Source organism: Tachysurus vachellii, chromosome 5 (assembly GCF_030014155.1).
Source record: "Tachysurus vachellii isolate PV-2020 chromosome 5, HZAU_Pvac_v1, whole genome shotgun sequence".
Classification (NCBI taxonomy): domain Eukaryota; kingdom Metazoa; phylum Chordata; class Actinopteri; order Siluriformes; family Bagridae; genus Tachysurus; species Tachysurus vachellii.
Window position 1 is genome coordinate 27,786,709 of NC_083464.1, and position 18,012 is coordinate 27,804,720.

General features: G+C 38.8%; 1 protein-coding gene across 1 annotated transcript; it reads left to right on the forward strand.

Annotated features, from left to right (window-relative positions):
• Positions 1 to 8,902: 8,902 nt before the first annotated feature.
• Positions 8,903 to 14,107, forward strand: tgif1 (TGFB-induced factor homeobox 1). Its single transcript, XM_060870935.1, has 3 exons — positions 8,903 to 9,222; positions 10,982 to 11,211; positions 12,469 to 14,107. The coding sequence occupies exons 1-3, from the start codon at positions 9,207 to 9,209 to the stop codon at positions 12,958 to 12,960; spliced, it is 738 nt and encodes a 245-aa protein (XP_060726918.1). The 5' UTR covers positions 8,903 to 9,206; the 3' UTR covers positions 12,961 to 14,107.
• The last annotated feature ends 3,905 nt before the right edge of the window (positions 14,108 to 18,012 follow it).

The following is an 18,012-nucleotide window of genomic DNA, read 5'->3' on the forward strand; positions in this document are numbered from 1 at the left end:
GACAGTACAGTGTATTACAGTGATGTGTGAGCTGGTGACAGTACAGTGTATTACAGTGATGTGTGAGCTGGTGACAGTACAGTGTATTACAGTGTGTGAGCTGGTGACAGTACAGTGTATTACAGTGATGTGTGAGCTGGTGACAGTACAGTGTATTACAGTGTGTGAGCTGGTGACAGTACAGTGTATTACAGTGTGTGAGCTGGTGACAGTACAGTGTATTACAGTGATGTGTGAGCTGGTGACAGTACAGTGTATTACAGTGTGTGAGCTGGTGACAGTACAGTGTATTACAGTGATGTGTGAGCTGGTGACAGTACAGTGTATTACAGTGTGTGAGCTGGTGACAGTACAGTGTATTACAGTGTGTGAGCTGGTGACAGTACAGTGTATTACAGTGATGTGTGAGCTGGTGACAGTACAGTGTATTACAGTGTGTGAGCTGGTGACAGTACAGTGTATTACAGTGATGTGTGAGCTGGTGACAGTACAGTGTATTACAGTGATGTGTGACCTGGTGACAGTACAGTGTATTACAGTGATGTGTGTGAGCTGGTGACAGTACAGTGTATTACAGTGTGTGAGCTGGTGACAGTACAGTGTATTACAGTGATGTGTGAGCTGGTGACAGTACAGTGTATTACAGTGTGTGAGCTGGTGACAGTACAGTGTATTACAGTGTGTGAGCTGGTGACAGTACAGTGTATTACAGTGTGTGAGCTGGTGACAGTACAGTGTATTACAGTGTGTGAGCTGGTGACAGTACAGTGTATTACAGTGACGCTATTGACTGTTTTTTAGTTTTCGCTTTTCGGGGTTTTGCACTTTGCAGAAGGTCCCTTGGAATCTGTCTCATGCACTGAAAGTCATGCATGTCTTTTTTAAAGCAGAATACATCAAGTGTTGTAAATTTTAACCGGTTGGTGAAAAAGTAGTCTAAAAATATATTCTAAAAACAAAATCTAAATAATTTGTCATAAGAAATTATGGTATTATTATGGCCCACATATTGAAAAATACAATTTGCAATTCCTTTCGAAAATATACTGGAATTTGTTTTTTAGTCAATCAGAGGTGGTTAATTATTGCAATTAAAATATTAAAGGAAATCATTTATATTAAGTGATTTTTTTTCCCATTATCCTCCAGCGCTAACTTCCAGGTTGTATTGCTGCTAGCATTATTTAAATTCATCTTTATTGCAGGTGCAGGTGCAAGACATTGAAATCAACATAAATGGTTGCACCGCGCTGGAGACCGAGAGGGGGGTAGGAGGGAGCGAATGAAGAAATACAAGGCCCAACAAAACACTGCCCTCATTAGGCACATTAAAACATTAAGACCCTCATTAGGCACATTAAAACCACATCAAAATGTCCCTGCACATCAAAACTCAATTTCTCAATTCAAGTTCTCTGTACAAGTTACTCTGATTTTTTTGTATTTTTTTCTGTGATTTTTATTACACTGAGTTGAATACATTCTTAAATGTATTCTTATGTTTACTCTTAAAGCTGTAATTATTTAAACACTTGTTTTGAAGTAAATTGTTTTGAGTACATTTGTTGTTGAGTGTTTCATTTACCTTTAAACTAATAAGACTTTTACATACTGTCAGCTGCATGTGGGGCACGTATGGGCCGTTAGATTTTAACAGAACTCAACCATACTAAAATTGCATATAAGGCTCACATATGGGCCACATTAAATTGTATTATTTGTCTCATGTTTGGTGGAGTTATGGCACTCCTTTGGTTCAGTTCTTTCAAAGAAGAGGTGTGCCATATTTGGGCCACATAAAATTACATTTGGCTCATGCTTGGTGGACTTATGGCACTGCTTTGGTTCAGTTTTGGCAAAGGAGATGTGGGCCATATTTGGGCCATATAAATTACATTTGGCTCATGCTTGATGGACTTATGGCACTGCTTTGGTTCAGTTTTGGCAAAGGAGATGTGGGCCATATCTGGGCCGACAAACACAAACTAATCTGGGCCACAGCTCAGCTGTTTATCTGGCCCAAATCTGGGCCAAAGGAAATTTGCTGACTGGGGAAACTATAAATATGTATTTACATAGATTCCAGTAAGAGATATTGCACTGTAGAATATTACACTTTAACAGATGGGATGTTTAATGGTGGATGTGCTGGCTGTTCAAAATTGATATATGTCCTGTGAAAAGAAACTGTTCTTGGGCCTAAATGTTTTAGTGCATAGCTGATGGCAGAAGTGCAAACAGACTGATTCCAGGGTGGGAGGGGCCTTTGATGATGTTACCTGCCCATTTTTTCACCCTGCAGTTGTACAAGGCCTGGCAGGGGCACACCAATAATCCTCTCAGTTGTTTCAACAGTTGATTTGGTGGCTGAACCAAACCAGACTGTAATGGATGTACACAGGACTGACTCAATCACAGCTGTGTAAAATTGTATCATCAGCTCATGTGGTAGATCGAACTTCCTCAGGTGGCGGAGGAAGGACTTTTTTGACAATGGAGTCTATGTGTGTCTCCTACTTCAGGTCCTGTGAGGTGGTAGTGCCCAAAAACCTGGATGACTACACAGCTGTCACAGTGCTCACATTTTGAATGTTCAGCAAGAAGCCATCAAGGATCCAGTGATGTTCTTTAGATGGGTTGGATTTAAACCAGTGCTCAAGCCTTCTCCCCCTAGTTCTTGTTCTAATGTACAGGAACACTTTTCCTAGGATAGAACTGCTTCATCACAGCATTTTTGCTCCAAACCCCATCTCTTACCACACCTCCTGCTTTTCTCCATGCTGCTCTTGCTTCTGCTGTGCAATGTGCCTGAAGCTCTTCAAGTTCTGCTGTGGGAGTTCATATTTTCAACATACACAAAGGTTCTTTTTTCTGCCTCTGCTGCATCCGCTTTGACATTACCCTGTGAAATGCAGTCAGTCTTCCCTATATGTGCTTCAAATTCACATATAGCAATAGATTTTGTTCATAAGACTACACAAGGAGCATTGGGTCCACAATAAATTGTGAAACGTTTTTACTCTTGCCCAGTATACTACCACACTAACACGTTTGAATTCATTGAATGCTTCAGGACTTTTATAAACCTGTGGCAATGGGGCTGATGGGAACTGAATTCAATAAATAAGTGGTGTGTACTTTTTTCAATATAGTGTAGCAGGTTATGGTTGGTCAACTGCTAGATGTGCAGGTGGTGCTCTAAAATGTGGGCTTTATAGATCATTTATTTGAGTAATTTTGTGGGCAAGGTGCTGGGGTGGTGTACATCCAAATCAGGAAGGTGCTGTTCACGGTTTTTGCAGCATTGTATATAACATATCAGGCCAAGTTACATCAAGTGACAGGATTCACAGTATTGATTTCCGTTCCCTGAACTATTCAAAAATGTAGACATTTGTGAACTAGCTTTAAATCATTAAATTAAAAAAACACAATAACCAACAACAAGTAAAGTTTGTTAGGCACTTTCAACAAACTTTTAACAAGGCACTTCTAACAATCAGCAGTCAGCAGAGCTGAATTTGTCTTTTACTGAAGGTAGCTTAGCTGTTTGACCAATAGGGCATGTAAGGGATGCGGTATTTTTCTGTCTTCTTTGCCAGTCTTCTTTATCAGTTTAACAGCAGTACAACACACTTGTAAAAGATCTCAAGCATTTTCAATTCAGTTCAATTCAATTTATTCAGATCAATTCAATTTATTGTATAGCACATTTTACAATTCACATTGTCTTAAAGCAGATTTACAGAATTATAGAAACAGAAAAAAAAAAAAAGTAAAAGTACTTTTAACAATTCACATTGTCTCAATGCAGCCTTACAGAAGTATAGAAAGAGAAAAAAAATCAATAAAAGTAAATAAAAATAAAAATACAAATAAATAAATAAATACATACATACATACATACATACATACATACATGCATACATTTAAAGTTTAAAATTCATTTAAAAATGTTAATTTAAAATTTAAAATACTATATATATCTAAAATCTGTCCCTAATGAGCAAGCCAGAAGCGATGGTGGCAAGTAAAGACTCCCTGAGATGATATAAGGAAGAAACATTGAGAGGAATCAGTCTGGTGTTAGGAATTAGGCTGGTGACTCTCATCTGACTTAGCTGAAACATATAGCTGCATGTCATCAGCATAACAGTGGAAGCTAATACCATGTTCACAAATAATTGCACCAAGGGGTAGCATATAAAGGGAAAAAAACAATGGGCCCTGAACACCGATCATTACCTTAGTTTGTTTAGAGTATTCACCATTTATATCTGCAAACTGATAGCGATCAGTCAAATAAGACCTGAACCAACATGTTCTAGCCTATCAAGTAAAATAGCATGGTCAGTGGTATCAAAAGCTGCACTAAGACTATGAAACACCAGCAAAGAGACACAACCTGACCAGCCAGTAACAGGTCAATAAATAAATTCAGAAATTTAAAGTTTAGAATTAAGTTACGATATATCTCTTACATCTATCCCTAATGAGCAAGCCAGAGGCAATGGTGGTAAGGAAAAAAATCCCTGAGATGATATGAGGAAGAAACCTTGAGAAGAACCAGACTCAGAAGGGAACCCATCCTCATTTGGGTGATACCGGATAGTAAATAATGTGAATGTATATAATGTCCTTTCTACCTCAGTTTATAATAGTGCAACCGAGAGCTTTTGAGGAACTAATGTTTCAGCACAAACTCTGAGTTAACCACAGACCCAAAACTAACTCTTTCCCTCAAAAGTCTTCAAATAAAGCTATAAACATTAGAGAAACCTGAGTTTTTCAGAAAATAATGTCGGCACATTCTTTCCTGTATATAGCCCTGTGCTGGACTTACACTCCAGCCTGTTGTCAAGGTGGACGCCACATGTATTTGTATACAATAATAAATACCTTGTATTTGTAGGTGTTAACAACTTCAATATTCTGAAGTAAACTACCTTCTCTTTGGTCTTGGGCACACTGAGGATATGCAACCAACCAGCATCATCTGATAATTTCTGCAAGGCTCTCTAGCTGTATCAGCTATATATGTTATTTAAAACAAGACAAATATCAAACATTGCAAAACAAAGAAATCTGGTCAAACACAGGTTTTTGGTATGTCAGGCAGATACTGGACAATACTTTGCAGTGACTGTGTGTTTTAAAAGTAAGTTTGCACATGTGAAATGCATGGTGCAAAAATAATCAGAAAATACTTTTATGTTTTTATATTACTTATTTTCATACTGCATATAATCTATTTATTAAAGGAACACCAAATGAAGCCAACATCTCAATGGCAACTTGAAGTTCTACTCTGCCTTGTTTGCTTTAGATAATGTAAAAGGATGAGGAGACATCTAGTGGCAGTAAAGATATTTTGTGTGAGAAAGGAAAATTAAATAAGCCATTGAGATGAGGAAAATACAGTTCCCTCTGAAACTACTGGCCAGTCGAAAAGCGTAGATTTCCCTCTAATAAAGTCTACTGTTGTGTTTTCAGTGTGTTTTGGATCATTGACTTGTTGCATAATTAAATTCAAAAGTTTAACTTGAATTTATGTTGCTATGATAATGTGTTATATCATTAGTAAAGATAAGTGAGCCCATTTCAGAAGCAGTCATGCAAGCCCAATACACGACACTACCTCCACCATGTTTCACATATGAGCTAATATGTTTTAGATCATGATCATATCCTTTTTGGCTCGTATCTGTATTTCTTTGTGAATTCCAATCTGGCCTTCCACTTCTTACTGCTGAGGAGTGGATTGCATCTTTTGGTGTGGCCTCTATATTTCTGCTATTCACACCTATCCCTTAAAAATTAGGTCATGTCACTGACTGTTGCTTTGGGCTGAAAGAGAAGGAGACAAAACACCCATCCCATCACCAAAATAACATGAATGACACAGAGTACAGACAATAATACAATCAAGGATGTAACAGTGTTCAGAGATCAGATGCTGTTATCAACATGAGATACAATGCTGTATCGCTGTATTACTATTTTTTTAGTTCAGGCACAACCATCACTTTGGCTTGTGTTATTTGATCAGTACACACTAACTGCGCAAGTTGAATTATCATGTATTAACTGTATTATCATATTTGTTATTGTTGCTGTATGGTCTGGTCTTTATCAACAATCAGGTCTGTGGTGAACTCAGAGCTTGCGATGACCCATTATTTCCTCAGGAGCTCACAATTCTGTCAGTGTACATACTGTGGTCTGCCAATCAAGTAGTTAACAATCCAGGACACGAGAAGAGCAACCAGTAGACAACTTTTCACCCAGTAGAGGTGGACGAATGGTGTTAAAGGCACTGGAGAAATCAAAGAACATGACTTACACAGTGCTTGCCACACTCTCCAGGCAAGTGTAGGCTCGGTTCAGCAGAGATAGCTTCCTCAACTCCAAGGTGGGTCTGGCGAACTGAAGGGTGTCTGTAAATATCCTAACTATGGGCCTGAGCTCCACCAGAGCTAGTCTCTCTAAAATCTTCATAATAAAGCACTATGGGCCTGCAGTCCTTGGGATCACTTGGGCATGTAATCTTTGGAACAGGTATAAGGCAGGACTTCTTCCATAACAGAGGGACCTTCGGCAATCTCAGGCTCATGCTGAAACTATTGTGAAGCACGCCACAGAGCTGGGTGTGAACAGCTGTGAACGGCACAGTGGAGGTGACAGAGGGGGGAGGGAATGGGAGAGTTGTAGAGGGGTGAAGACGGTGAAGTCTGTAGGCAGGCAGGGGGTCTGTGAGGTGGAAGATGATTGTGGGCAAACAGAGGTGTTCTGCGGGATGAGTAGGGACATCATCAAGTTTGTTGGCCCTATCTACACCACAATCAACACTGTTGGACCTTTGAAAATCTGTGATGGTCCTTATTCCACTCCACACCTTTCTTAGAGAGGGGAGAACATGCAAACTCCACACACACAAGGCGGAGGCTGGAATCGAACTCCGACCCTGGAGGTGTGAGGCGAACGTGCTAACCACTAAGCCACCGTGCCCCAGAAACAATAATTATAAATTATAAAAATTTTAAGTTTAAAATTATGTTACTATTTATCTCTAACCTAACATCTATCCATAATGACGAGCCTGGGGTGATGGTGCTGAGAGGAAACAGACTCAGAAGGTAACCTCATCCTCATTTGAGTGACACTGGACAGTAAATAATATAAATGTAAATAATGTGATTTCTACAACAGTTTGTAGTTGAGTGTAATTAAGGAACCAGGAGGTTCTGAGGAACTAATAGTTCAGCACAAGTTCACCACAGACCCAGCACTAATTCCTTCCTGCCAAAGTCTTCAATTGAACACTGATGAAGACCGGGTTACAAATGACATCCAATGAACTGGCAACAAGGCTTGCCTGTCTGGTCTGTAGGCTTGGAGAGTAAAAGAATACATGGAACATTATGCATCAGTATTATAAAAAATAAATGCAAATGTTGTTCCAAATGTGAATACAATCAGGATGACTTTTTTCATATGAAACAAATGTTTATGTATGTGACAAATAAAATTTAAATTTGAACAGCAAAATTTTGGTTGACACAAATGAAATCTGTCTCTAATCATTCTTCTCTAGAGGCACATAAAAATGGCTGTTTATCACAATGATGCCTATTTGAAAATTTACAGTTATCTACATTTTTAAATTATTTTATAAAGGAGCGAATAAAATAAAAAATAAAATAAAACAACAACAACAACACAGTACAATGCAAACTATGCCTTCCAGCTGTGAAGATGCTGCCTTCATCAAAAGACTCAACATCTAATTTAAGGAGCATTTACAAGTAGACCAGCATGGAAATCATATTATCTGAGTTAAAATCATTATTGTTACTGCTTTAAATTTCCCTGGTGTGCATGATCACAGTTAAGATTGACTGGTGTGCTTAATTATCTGGGAACATTCAGTGCAATATTCAGTTGATTTGTGGTGAAGTAAAACAATCAAGAAGCATGTAGTGTAGTTTATCCAAGTTTACTACACTAGACATATTTAAACTTTTTCTCAGTGAGACCCACTTATAGGTTTTTGAGTACTTTTGCTCCATCTGCTCATAATGTTTTGAACATGTTGACCTTTGACTGATGCACAAAGGAAACAATCAGCATTTTATTAAGTATTATTATTATTATTATTATTATTATTATTGGTGTTATTATTATTGTATTTATTCATTCATTTAGCTAGCTAGTTAGTTACATAGTTAGTTAGTTAGTTAATTAGTTAGTTAGGTATTTTTTGCAAATTGTTACTTTTCAGTTTAAAGCCTTTTTTCTTCTACAGCCAAAAACTGAATGTGCAGGGTTTTTTTTTCAGCTTTTTTTAGCATTATCGCAGGAATAAAATCTCTAATCCCTAATAAATCTTGTACGTTTTATTCGTGCCGAAGGTTAGCTCAATTACAAACTTCTACAGATGTTCATGCGAGATCACAAGTCACAACAATATTACAGGGGCGGGGCTTCCAGGATCCTAGGTAAAATCAGTCATTCCAGACTCACACGTCCATTGGCTCATTCGCCAGTCACACTGAAGGGAAATAGACCGGGCTTTTGGCTTGATTTTGCGTTGTAACAGGAAGTGAGTACACACAGAGTGGGCTGTAAAACAACAGACTTTCAGTCGGGTACAAGACCAAATGTGTCTCAAACGGCGCTCGATTATTAATGTTTAACGGAAAGATTTCTTTAAGAGCTCATAAGCAATGCTTTATTAGTGAATTGAGTAAGACTGCAGCACAAAAGCAGACCTCATGAACGAACGTTAATCATCCATTTATATATCATTAATTTGCTTAAAAAACTTTACAAGTTTTTCATCCCTCACTTGTTTCTTTCATCCCTCATTTTCCTCGCGGATGATGAACAGTTTATGTCCGTTCGGAGGGCGGAACCTTCGGGTGGCTGCTGAGAGTCACGCAGCTGTCAAAGATAGCTGTCACCCAGCTTCATGATCACACACACACACACACACACACACACAGAGGCTAAAGCACACCCGAGGAACACATTGTCCCAGGTTGTTGACAAGGTGTCAGCCTTCTCACAGCTGAATTACAGCACTTTACTCCACCGGACTGAGACATTAATGAATCCACACGTCTGAGGATTTAACACGTAAACCTTAAGGAATAAATTCGACAGCAGACCACAACAGGACGTGAACACGGATTTATTTTACGGCTATGAAGACTAAAAAGGGTATGTTTAATGTTCCATAAAACCTGAGCTGTAGGTTAACGTGTATAAAGTGTGGGGACATAAACATAAGACACAGTAAAAAGCGTCCGTTCGGCTTTTCTTCCCGGCGCCTTGTGTTCGCTATTGTTTCTGTTTCAGACCAAACAGCTCGTTTTTCCTTCCCCATGTGCTGTGGCTTCTGTCACAATCACCCGCTTCCACCTTTGTGTTACACATGTAATATTTTACAAGCTCATCTGCAAACTAATGATTGTGTGTCGAACTGTTAAGTTTTGCAGCCCGTCATTTTGTGAGTCGCTTCATAATGAGTTCCGTCTTTGGATTTTTTCTTAGGGATTTGGGCGAAAGTTAATAAATTATTTCTATAGCGGAAAAGCTACTTCGGTTTGAAATTATTTAAAGAAGGCAGTAAAGCGTAATACGATTATAATTTATTTAATGATTATTTTTGTTAATTCCGAAGTCCTTTGTTGAGTAGTTTGTTGCCTCCGGGCGCGCTTTCGCGTGTCCGACCTCGTGCTCACACACAATAGACACATCGGGCTTCTAGGTTTTAACCTAATATTTGTACAAGTTTTAACGAAAACATACCGAACACTAGTAGAACATTTTAATCCCCCCATCCTACAAAAACGTGTGTGTGTGTGTGTGTGGTTGGGGGGTGGGGGTGTATGGTTTAAAGTGTATAAGGCTTTAGACATTCTTTTGTTCAGCTGAGATTTGCAACAGGTCCCCCCCTCTTTCTCCCCCAAGGTCTCACACAACTCACTATCAAAACGACTCATAAACGCGTCAGCCAAAGACCAGCAACACTGTTTTACTTACTTATGCAATGTGGTATAATGTTTCTTGCTTCGCATATATTGAATTGCTGTTCCAATAAAAAAAAAAAATGCAGCTAGTATTTTGTTTTCTTAAGGCCAACATCAGAATGCACTTTGTGTGTAATCTGATTTACTAGTATTTACTTTATTTTCTAGTATCACTAGTATCAATCAGTATTATGTGTTAATAACTTGGCTAGAGTGTATTCATCATATCTTCAGTGTGCAAGGCCTGTACAAGTTTTGACATTGCTTAATTGCACTCATGCATGTGGCAGATCAGCTCAACTTGCACATAAACATGCAGATGTGTAGTGTTTGGGTGTTTTAAAGTGATTTTGGAGTTGTAAGAAGTGTGTACTAGGATTGGGGGAAGTGTCTCTGGGAGGAAGGGATGACAGCTAGTAGTTTTCTGTCTTACTAACTTGTTTTTACCACCACACGCTGAATCATCATTAAAGTGACGTGACATATGGTATGGCTAAGTATGGTGACCCATACTCAGAATTCATTCTCTGCATTTAACCCATCCAAAGTGCACACACACACCGTGAACACACCCGGAGCAGTGGGCAGCCATTTATGTTGCGGTGCCCGGGGTGCAGTTGGGGGGGTTCGGTTCCTTGCTCAAGGGCACCTCAGTCGTAGTATTGCCGGCCCGAGACTCGAACCCACAACCTTAGGGTTAGGAGTCAAACTCTCTAACCATTAGGCCACGACTTCCCCTACTATTACTATTTGCTTAATTCGTTGCATTGTACAAAGATGTAGTTTTTCATTAACATGTGCAAATTCCTCAAGCAGCAGCAGACACTCTTTTTACACATTGATTGTGCAGCACAAGTTGAATGTTGAAAACAGAATTTTTGATTTATCTCTATTAATAATTTTGCATGAAGTTAATTGGTGGGACTTGTTCTTTTTGTGCTGTTTAGGTATGTTGGCCACTTCTGGCAGTGAGACAGAAGATGAGGATAACATTGATGTGCCTCTGGATCTTTCATCGAGTCATGGACCTGCAGCCAAAAGAAAACGAAGAGGCAACCTGCCTAAAGAATCTGTACAGATTCTCAGAGATTGGCTTTACGAACACCGGTATAATGCCTACCCTTCAGAACAGGAAAAAGCACTACTATCAAAAGAGACTCATCTTTCCACACTTCAGGTAAATAAATTGTTGTAAGCAGTGTCTAGCAGCCAGTTCACACAAAATAAAAATCTTTGTCAGCTGGTGTATTGCACAAACTAATCTTGCACAAAAGAATCAGTGAAGTTTAGTCTACACATTTCCTTTTTAAATGAATGCTCTCTACTTTTGACTTGACTGCTAAGATTAATTTAAGAAGAACTTGAAATAAAACAGGATTAAAGTGTGTTCAGTATGTAGGGGAATTACAACAGTTTCAGTGGTTTTGATCAGTAATCATGCTTTACAGGCTAGCAATAGTCTGTTTTAACTTAACTCATGCATGTTTGAGGGGGAGGGGTTTTGAAAAGATTTGTGGCATTACCATCTCCCCACACCCCCCTCATTGAGATTGAGAGGGACTAGTAATTAGGAATTCCCCCACACTCAGACAGCTGTCTGCAAAACAATAGAGACAATAACATTACACACACGTTATCAGAGTTTGCATGGTTGCATAATCATTTGGGCTTTTTTTTTTTGGAGACACAGAGGGTAAGTCAAGTTTAATATCTTGATTATAGACAACTTTGAAAAACTAAAACTATAAGGAAACAAAATTAATCCTTTACATTAAAAAGATGACTTGATTAACTAAAGTGCCACGGTAAACCTGAGAAGTTGGAAATCAATTAAAAATATTTGGAATACAGAATTTCCAAATCTCACAATTCTTAGCACATTTTGTATATCGTCGTTGTCAGGCGGAATCCTCGTATCTCCAAAACCGTTATTTTTCAGGAAATTAAAAAAACTCTGTACCTTATCTGCAGTGCACAGGGTTTAGTCCGCGTTGCAGTGGATTGTCTTGCGCTAAATTCCTGTCCTCAGACGAGCACCAGAACTAGCGGGGGTCAAGATTTTTTTTCTTTGAGCCCAGTGTTTTGAAGACATTTACCTCAAGACGTGTTGATTCGTTGCGACTCTTCTTGAGGAGAAATATGCCGCGAAGCTCTCCTCTCGAGTGAGGAAGAGGTGGACAGTTGAAGTGTCCAATGGAGTTATGAGATTTGCGCTCAAGCTATTTTCAAGACTTTAGATTGGTTAATAATTTGTAAAAATAGCAGACCCACGTGGGGACTGACCAATAGCATCGATATGTGAAAAAATATGAAATTGACAAAATTTGGACATACGAGGTTTCCGCCCGACAGCGACGATATTCTGTTAGACCTTAAACCTTAAATGGCTGAAAACTTTCAACTATATAATCTAACATGTTGTGTACCATTTCAGGTGTGTAACTGGTTCATAAATGCCCGTCGAAGACTCTTGCCAGATATGCTAAGGAAGGACGGTAAAGACCCAAACCAGTTTACCATTTCACGCCGTGCCAGCAAGACACCTGAAAGCATGAGTGACCGCTTACACTCACCTAAACATGATAGCTATGAACCTGGCTCAACTGCTTGCCCAGACATCATGATCTCCACCAGTTTTTCCAGAAAAACTGCATCACCCACAATGCCACTTTCACCCACTCTGGCCCGTCCCTCTGTCATTTGCCATACTACCATCACAGCTACAGGTCCAAAGGTTGATGGGACCACAGACTTAGCAGTCTTCAGCTACCCCTCAGGAACAGGACTGGGCACGGAATTCAACACCCCACCACCTACCCCCCCTGACCTGACAGCACAGGACTTCAGTGGCTTCCAGCTTCTTGTCGATGTGGCATTGAAGAGAGCTGCCGAGTTGGAGCTTCAGGCTAAACGAGTGCTCGCTTAAATACCAGAATCGGATAAATCTTTAGAGGAAAGATATTTTCCACAAACATTCATTCCTGGCCCCCAACCCCATTGACATGTACTTTTTTCAAGGAGATTGGGGATGCAACATGGTGACAGAAAGTGTCATAGAGTCCTTGTCATTTCTATTTTTGTTAAATGTAAATCCAGTCTGTTAAAATTTGTTAGTACAATACACAATTTAAGGGGCCATGGCAGTCCACATTTTTTTTGTCTTTCATTTTTGTAAACAAGTGTGTGTGTGTGTGTGTGTGTGTGTGTGTGTGTGTGTGTGTGTGTGTGTGTGTGTGTGTGTATACATATATAATTTTTTTTTTTTTTTTTTTTTTTTTTGCACACGTGACCAAAAATACATATACAAAGATTCTGTAGATTGTGAGTAGGGCGACATTTATCTTCTCTGTTGTGTTCCATTGAGTTTTGCAGAGGTTTGGTCCCGTCGTTCACCCCTGACTCATTTGTAGAGAGAGAATGGTTATGCAGTTTTTTCTACTCATATTTTTTGCACAATACGGCAGATCATCTGTCTACTGCCCTGTTTCTTTAATTTACTGTTATCACTACTGTTCCAGGTCATATATATAGAATTTTACTTGAGTTTTTTATTTTGTTTCTTTGTGTAAACAAATCTTTGTTTTTTTTAGTAATGTGTTAATTTGTTGTTCCTTTTTTCTTTTTCTCTTGAGGGATATTCAGATGTAGTATAACATTAGTCTTGGATTCTCTCAGAACACTCAGTGTAGAAATGGCCAGTGAATGTGCCCCTCCTCTCAACATAAAAACACATATATACCTAAAAGCCTACCAGCTTCATGCCGTCTCCAAAAGCCCCAATCTGCACATTCTCCACACATGTTGTGCCCTAGCAAGCTTGAGGAATGAACACTAAATAATTTCCGTGCATTTGCATGTGCCTTTATATTTCATTGTTGATATAACTACCCACAGAAGGACAATGCTTTTACATCATGTAATTTACAAAATATAAGAAGATAGAATTAATTCCAAAAGTATGCATCATAGTCATGTTAGACAAGTTGTCTAACAACTGAGAGTCCTCTTATTTTGTGCAATGTTTGTGGCAAATAGGGGTCACATGTTTAAATAAAGTTTTGTTTTCTACAAAATGTTCTTGGACCTTGCTGGAGTTGAAAAATTGTACAAACACAGGTTTTCAATCAGAATGTTCTCTGAATTACTCCAAATAGCGAGGGTATGCAAAACACTATTTTTGGTATAACACTATTCTTTGATTCAGAAATTGTGTGAGTGACCTTCCTAAACATCAGGAAATAAAATTCATGAGTGCTATTGTCACAGTGGTACACCTTTCCCTTTGCTGTAGAATAAATAAAATCACATAAAGCACCGTAATAATTTCACAAATGTAAAAGCTCCCTAGTAGGCCCTGAGCAAGAATTACTTAAGGCAACATTGATATTGTAAATATAATTTTTTTGATACATTATAAATAAGACAAAATAAAAAAAAAAAAAAAAAAACAATGTTAGCCACATATTCAGTTTGCATGAATTTATTTGTCATAATGACAAATGTTTCACTTAAGTGAAATTGTATTACAGTTGAAATACTTATCTTGAACAAATCTAAAGACATCCATAGGAGCAGTAGAGGCAGAGTCCAATAATATACACACTGATCAGCCCTAACATTAAATACACCTGTCTAATATTGTGTAGGTCCCCCTTGTGCCAAGAAAACAATGCTGACTCAGTGAGACTTGGACTTCACAAGTTCTCTGAAGGTGTGCTGTGGTTTCAAGCTGCAGATCCTTCAAGTCGTAACTTGTGAGGTGTGGCCTGCATGCATCAGACTTGTTTGTCCAGCACATCCCACCAATCGGATTAAGACCCAGGGAATTTTTAGTTAACAGCTTGAGTTCTTTTTCATGTTCCTTAAACTGTTCCTGAACACTATTTGCAGTATGACATGGCACACTATTCTTCTGAAAAAGGCCACTGCCATTACTTGCCACTACTTGCTCTGCACATATCCACCAGGACCCAAGGCATCTCAGAAGAAAATGCCAGGACCTAAGGTTTCCCAGCAGAACATAGGCCAGAGCCACCTCTGCTAGATCACTTTCTTACTGTTGTGCATCCTGTTCCCATCTCTTTCTGAGGTAAGTGATGCACAGTACCAAGCCATGCATATGATAGAAAAGAACACAGCCTTGTTTGATTGTTCTTTAGTCCAGGTCTGATGTTCATGGGTCCATTGTAGTAGGTGCTTGTGCCAGTGGACAGGGGTCAGCCTAAACACACTGACTTGTCTTGAGTATATTCAGCCGGATATACAGCAAACTATGATGCAATGTGTTTGATACCTTTCTATCTAACAATTTTGATACATAAGCTGTGTAATCAGGCCAGGTGGCAAGCCTTAGATCCCCACATGCATGAATGAGTCTTGGGCACCAATAACTTAACAAATGTGCACCACTTTCTTGAACCACTCTTAATAGGTTCTAAACACTGCTGCAGACCTGGAAAATCCAACTGTATGATTTAAGCTCGTATCACATCATCAAGTTTGCAGATGACATGATCGTGGTGGGTCTCATCAGCAAGAACGATGAGTCAGCATATGACAGGAGGTGCAACAGCCAACATCCTGTTTCTGAACATTGAAAAAACTAAAGAGATTGTTATCCACCGAACGTTGACGGATCGTTCATGGAGATCATCAAGAGCTCCAAATTCCTTGGTGTTCATCAACTTCACCTGGTCACACAACACCAGATCCATCACCAAGAAAGCCTGCAGTGGATAGTGAGGACATATGAGAGGATCATCAAAGTATCTTTTCCCTCTATCACAGACATTTACACCACACTCAAGCCAACAGCACCCCTCACACTCTGTTTGACCCTCCTGAAATCTGAAAAAAGTTACCAAAGCATCTGGGCCTTAAAACCAGACTGTGCAACAGTTTCTTCCCACAAGCCATCGGAACAACCACAGCTGAATTGTTACCAAACACAAACACACACACACACACACACATACACACACACACACACACACACACTCATCTGTGTGAACTGCATTGAACTGTACTAAATCAAGAACACACTTAAACACTCACTCAGTATACATCCATGTCCACAGCATCACCCACATTAAACTGTTTGAATACTGATTGAATATATATGTGTACAAATCCCTCTTCGTTCCTAATCCAGTATTTTTGTACAATCTGTATATATATATATATATATTTGTCTGGCCCGTCACCCAGGACCTGTTTGCCTTGGGAGACCCTACCAGGGGCGGAAAGCCCCAGACAACATAGCTCCTAGGATCATTCAGGCACGCAAACCCCTCCACCACCATAAGGTGGCGGTTCAAGGTTATATATTATGCACACTGGTCTACACTTTAATTAACAAAACACTATTTTGTTAATTTGTCCTGTAGTGTTTTGTATTATCTGTTTTCATTGTCTTTTGTCTTGTACTGTGTGCACTTGGTTGCACACGATGCATTTTATGGGGCTAACTTGTTTTAAGTCCTTAGCTCTGTGTAGTTTTATGTAGCTCTATGGTCCGGGAGAAACATTGTTTCATTTCACTATGTACTGCGTCAGTTATATATAGTTGAAATGATAATAAATGCTTTTTGACTTGCATACCTGGAACATCCTACAGTGATGCCATTGTTATGAAATAATCAGTTATTCACTTTACTGGTAACTGGATTTAATTGTGGGGCTGATAAGTGTAAATATCACCTATTTTGCAGACATTAATCTTCACGAATTCATCTGAAATATCTCTGTCTGTTTTTCCTAAGAAATGCCAATCATGTAGGTGCTGTTTTGTAAATGAAATTTTGCTAAAACTGTTCAATTCTTCTATGTATGTGGACACCTGAACAATCACACCTTTATATGCTTGTTGAACATCCCATTATAAATTTAGAACACCCACCCTTTGGATTGCAGTAACCTCCACTCTTCAGTGAAGGCTTTCCCCTGGATTTTGGAACGTAGTTTACATTATTTTATGGTAAATAATATAAAATATAAATCCTGCCTTGATGCCCGATGACACCTGAGATAGGCAAAGGCTCCCCGTGACCCGAGGTAGTTCGGATAAGCGGTAGAAGATGAATGAATGAATGAATATAAAATATAATAGTTAATATTAAAGGCCAATATGTTGATAAAAATATGATTTAAACTCAAAAATCTGATGATTTGTGCGTGGTATGATCATTTTCATGCAATCTTAGGTATCAGCATGTGTTTTGAGTGAATCCCTGCATGCATGTACAAAAGTGCTTCTCAGGAGCTGAAAACGCGTTTACCGTAGTCTAAGCGCTCTAGCGCCTTTCTTTAGTGTTTTTTCATGCAACCTTATATAAGCACACATCTGACGAGCTTGAAAAGGGCTGTTTCCATGAAACCTGATAGGACACAGTGTGTTTATGTCAGAAATCTCGGAAAAAAGCTTTTATACATTATTTTATGGTAAAAAATATCATATTTATATATATCAATATATGTTTATCAACATATTGGCCTTTAATATGAACTATTATATTTAAATATAATAGTTCATATTAAAGGCCAATATGTTGATAAAATATGATTTAAACTGGAAAATCTGATGATTTGTGTGTGGTATGATCATTTTCGTGCAATCTTAGGTATCAGCATGTGTTTTGAGTGAATCCCTGCATCCCAATCCCTGTGTCCTATCATGTTTCATGGAAACAAGGTGAAACAGCCCTTTTCAAGCTTGTCAGCTGTGTGCTTATATAAGGTTGCACGAAAAACCACTAAAGGAAGGTGCTAGAGCGCTGAGACTGCGGCAAACGCGTTTTCAGCTCCTGAGAAGCACTTTTGTACATGCATGCAGGGATTTAGTCATAACACATGCTGATACCTAAGATTGCATGAAAATGATCATACCACACACAAATCATCAGATTTTCCAGTTGAAATCATATTTTTATCAACATATTGGCATTTAATATGAACTATTATATTTCATGTTATTTACCAT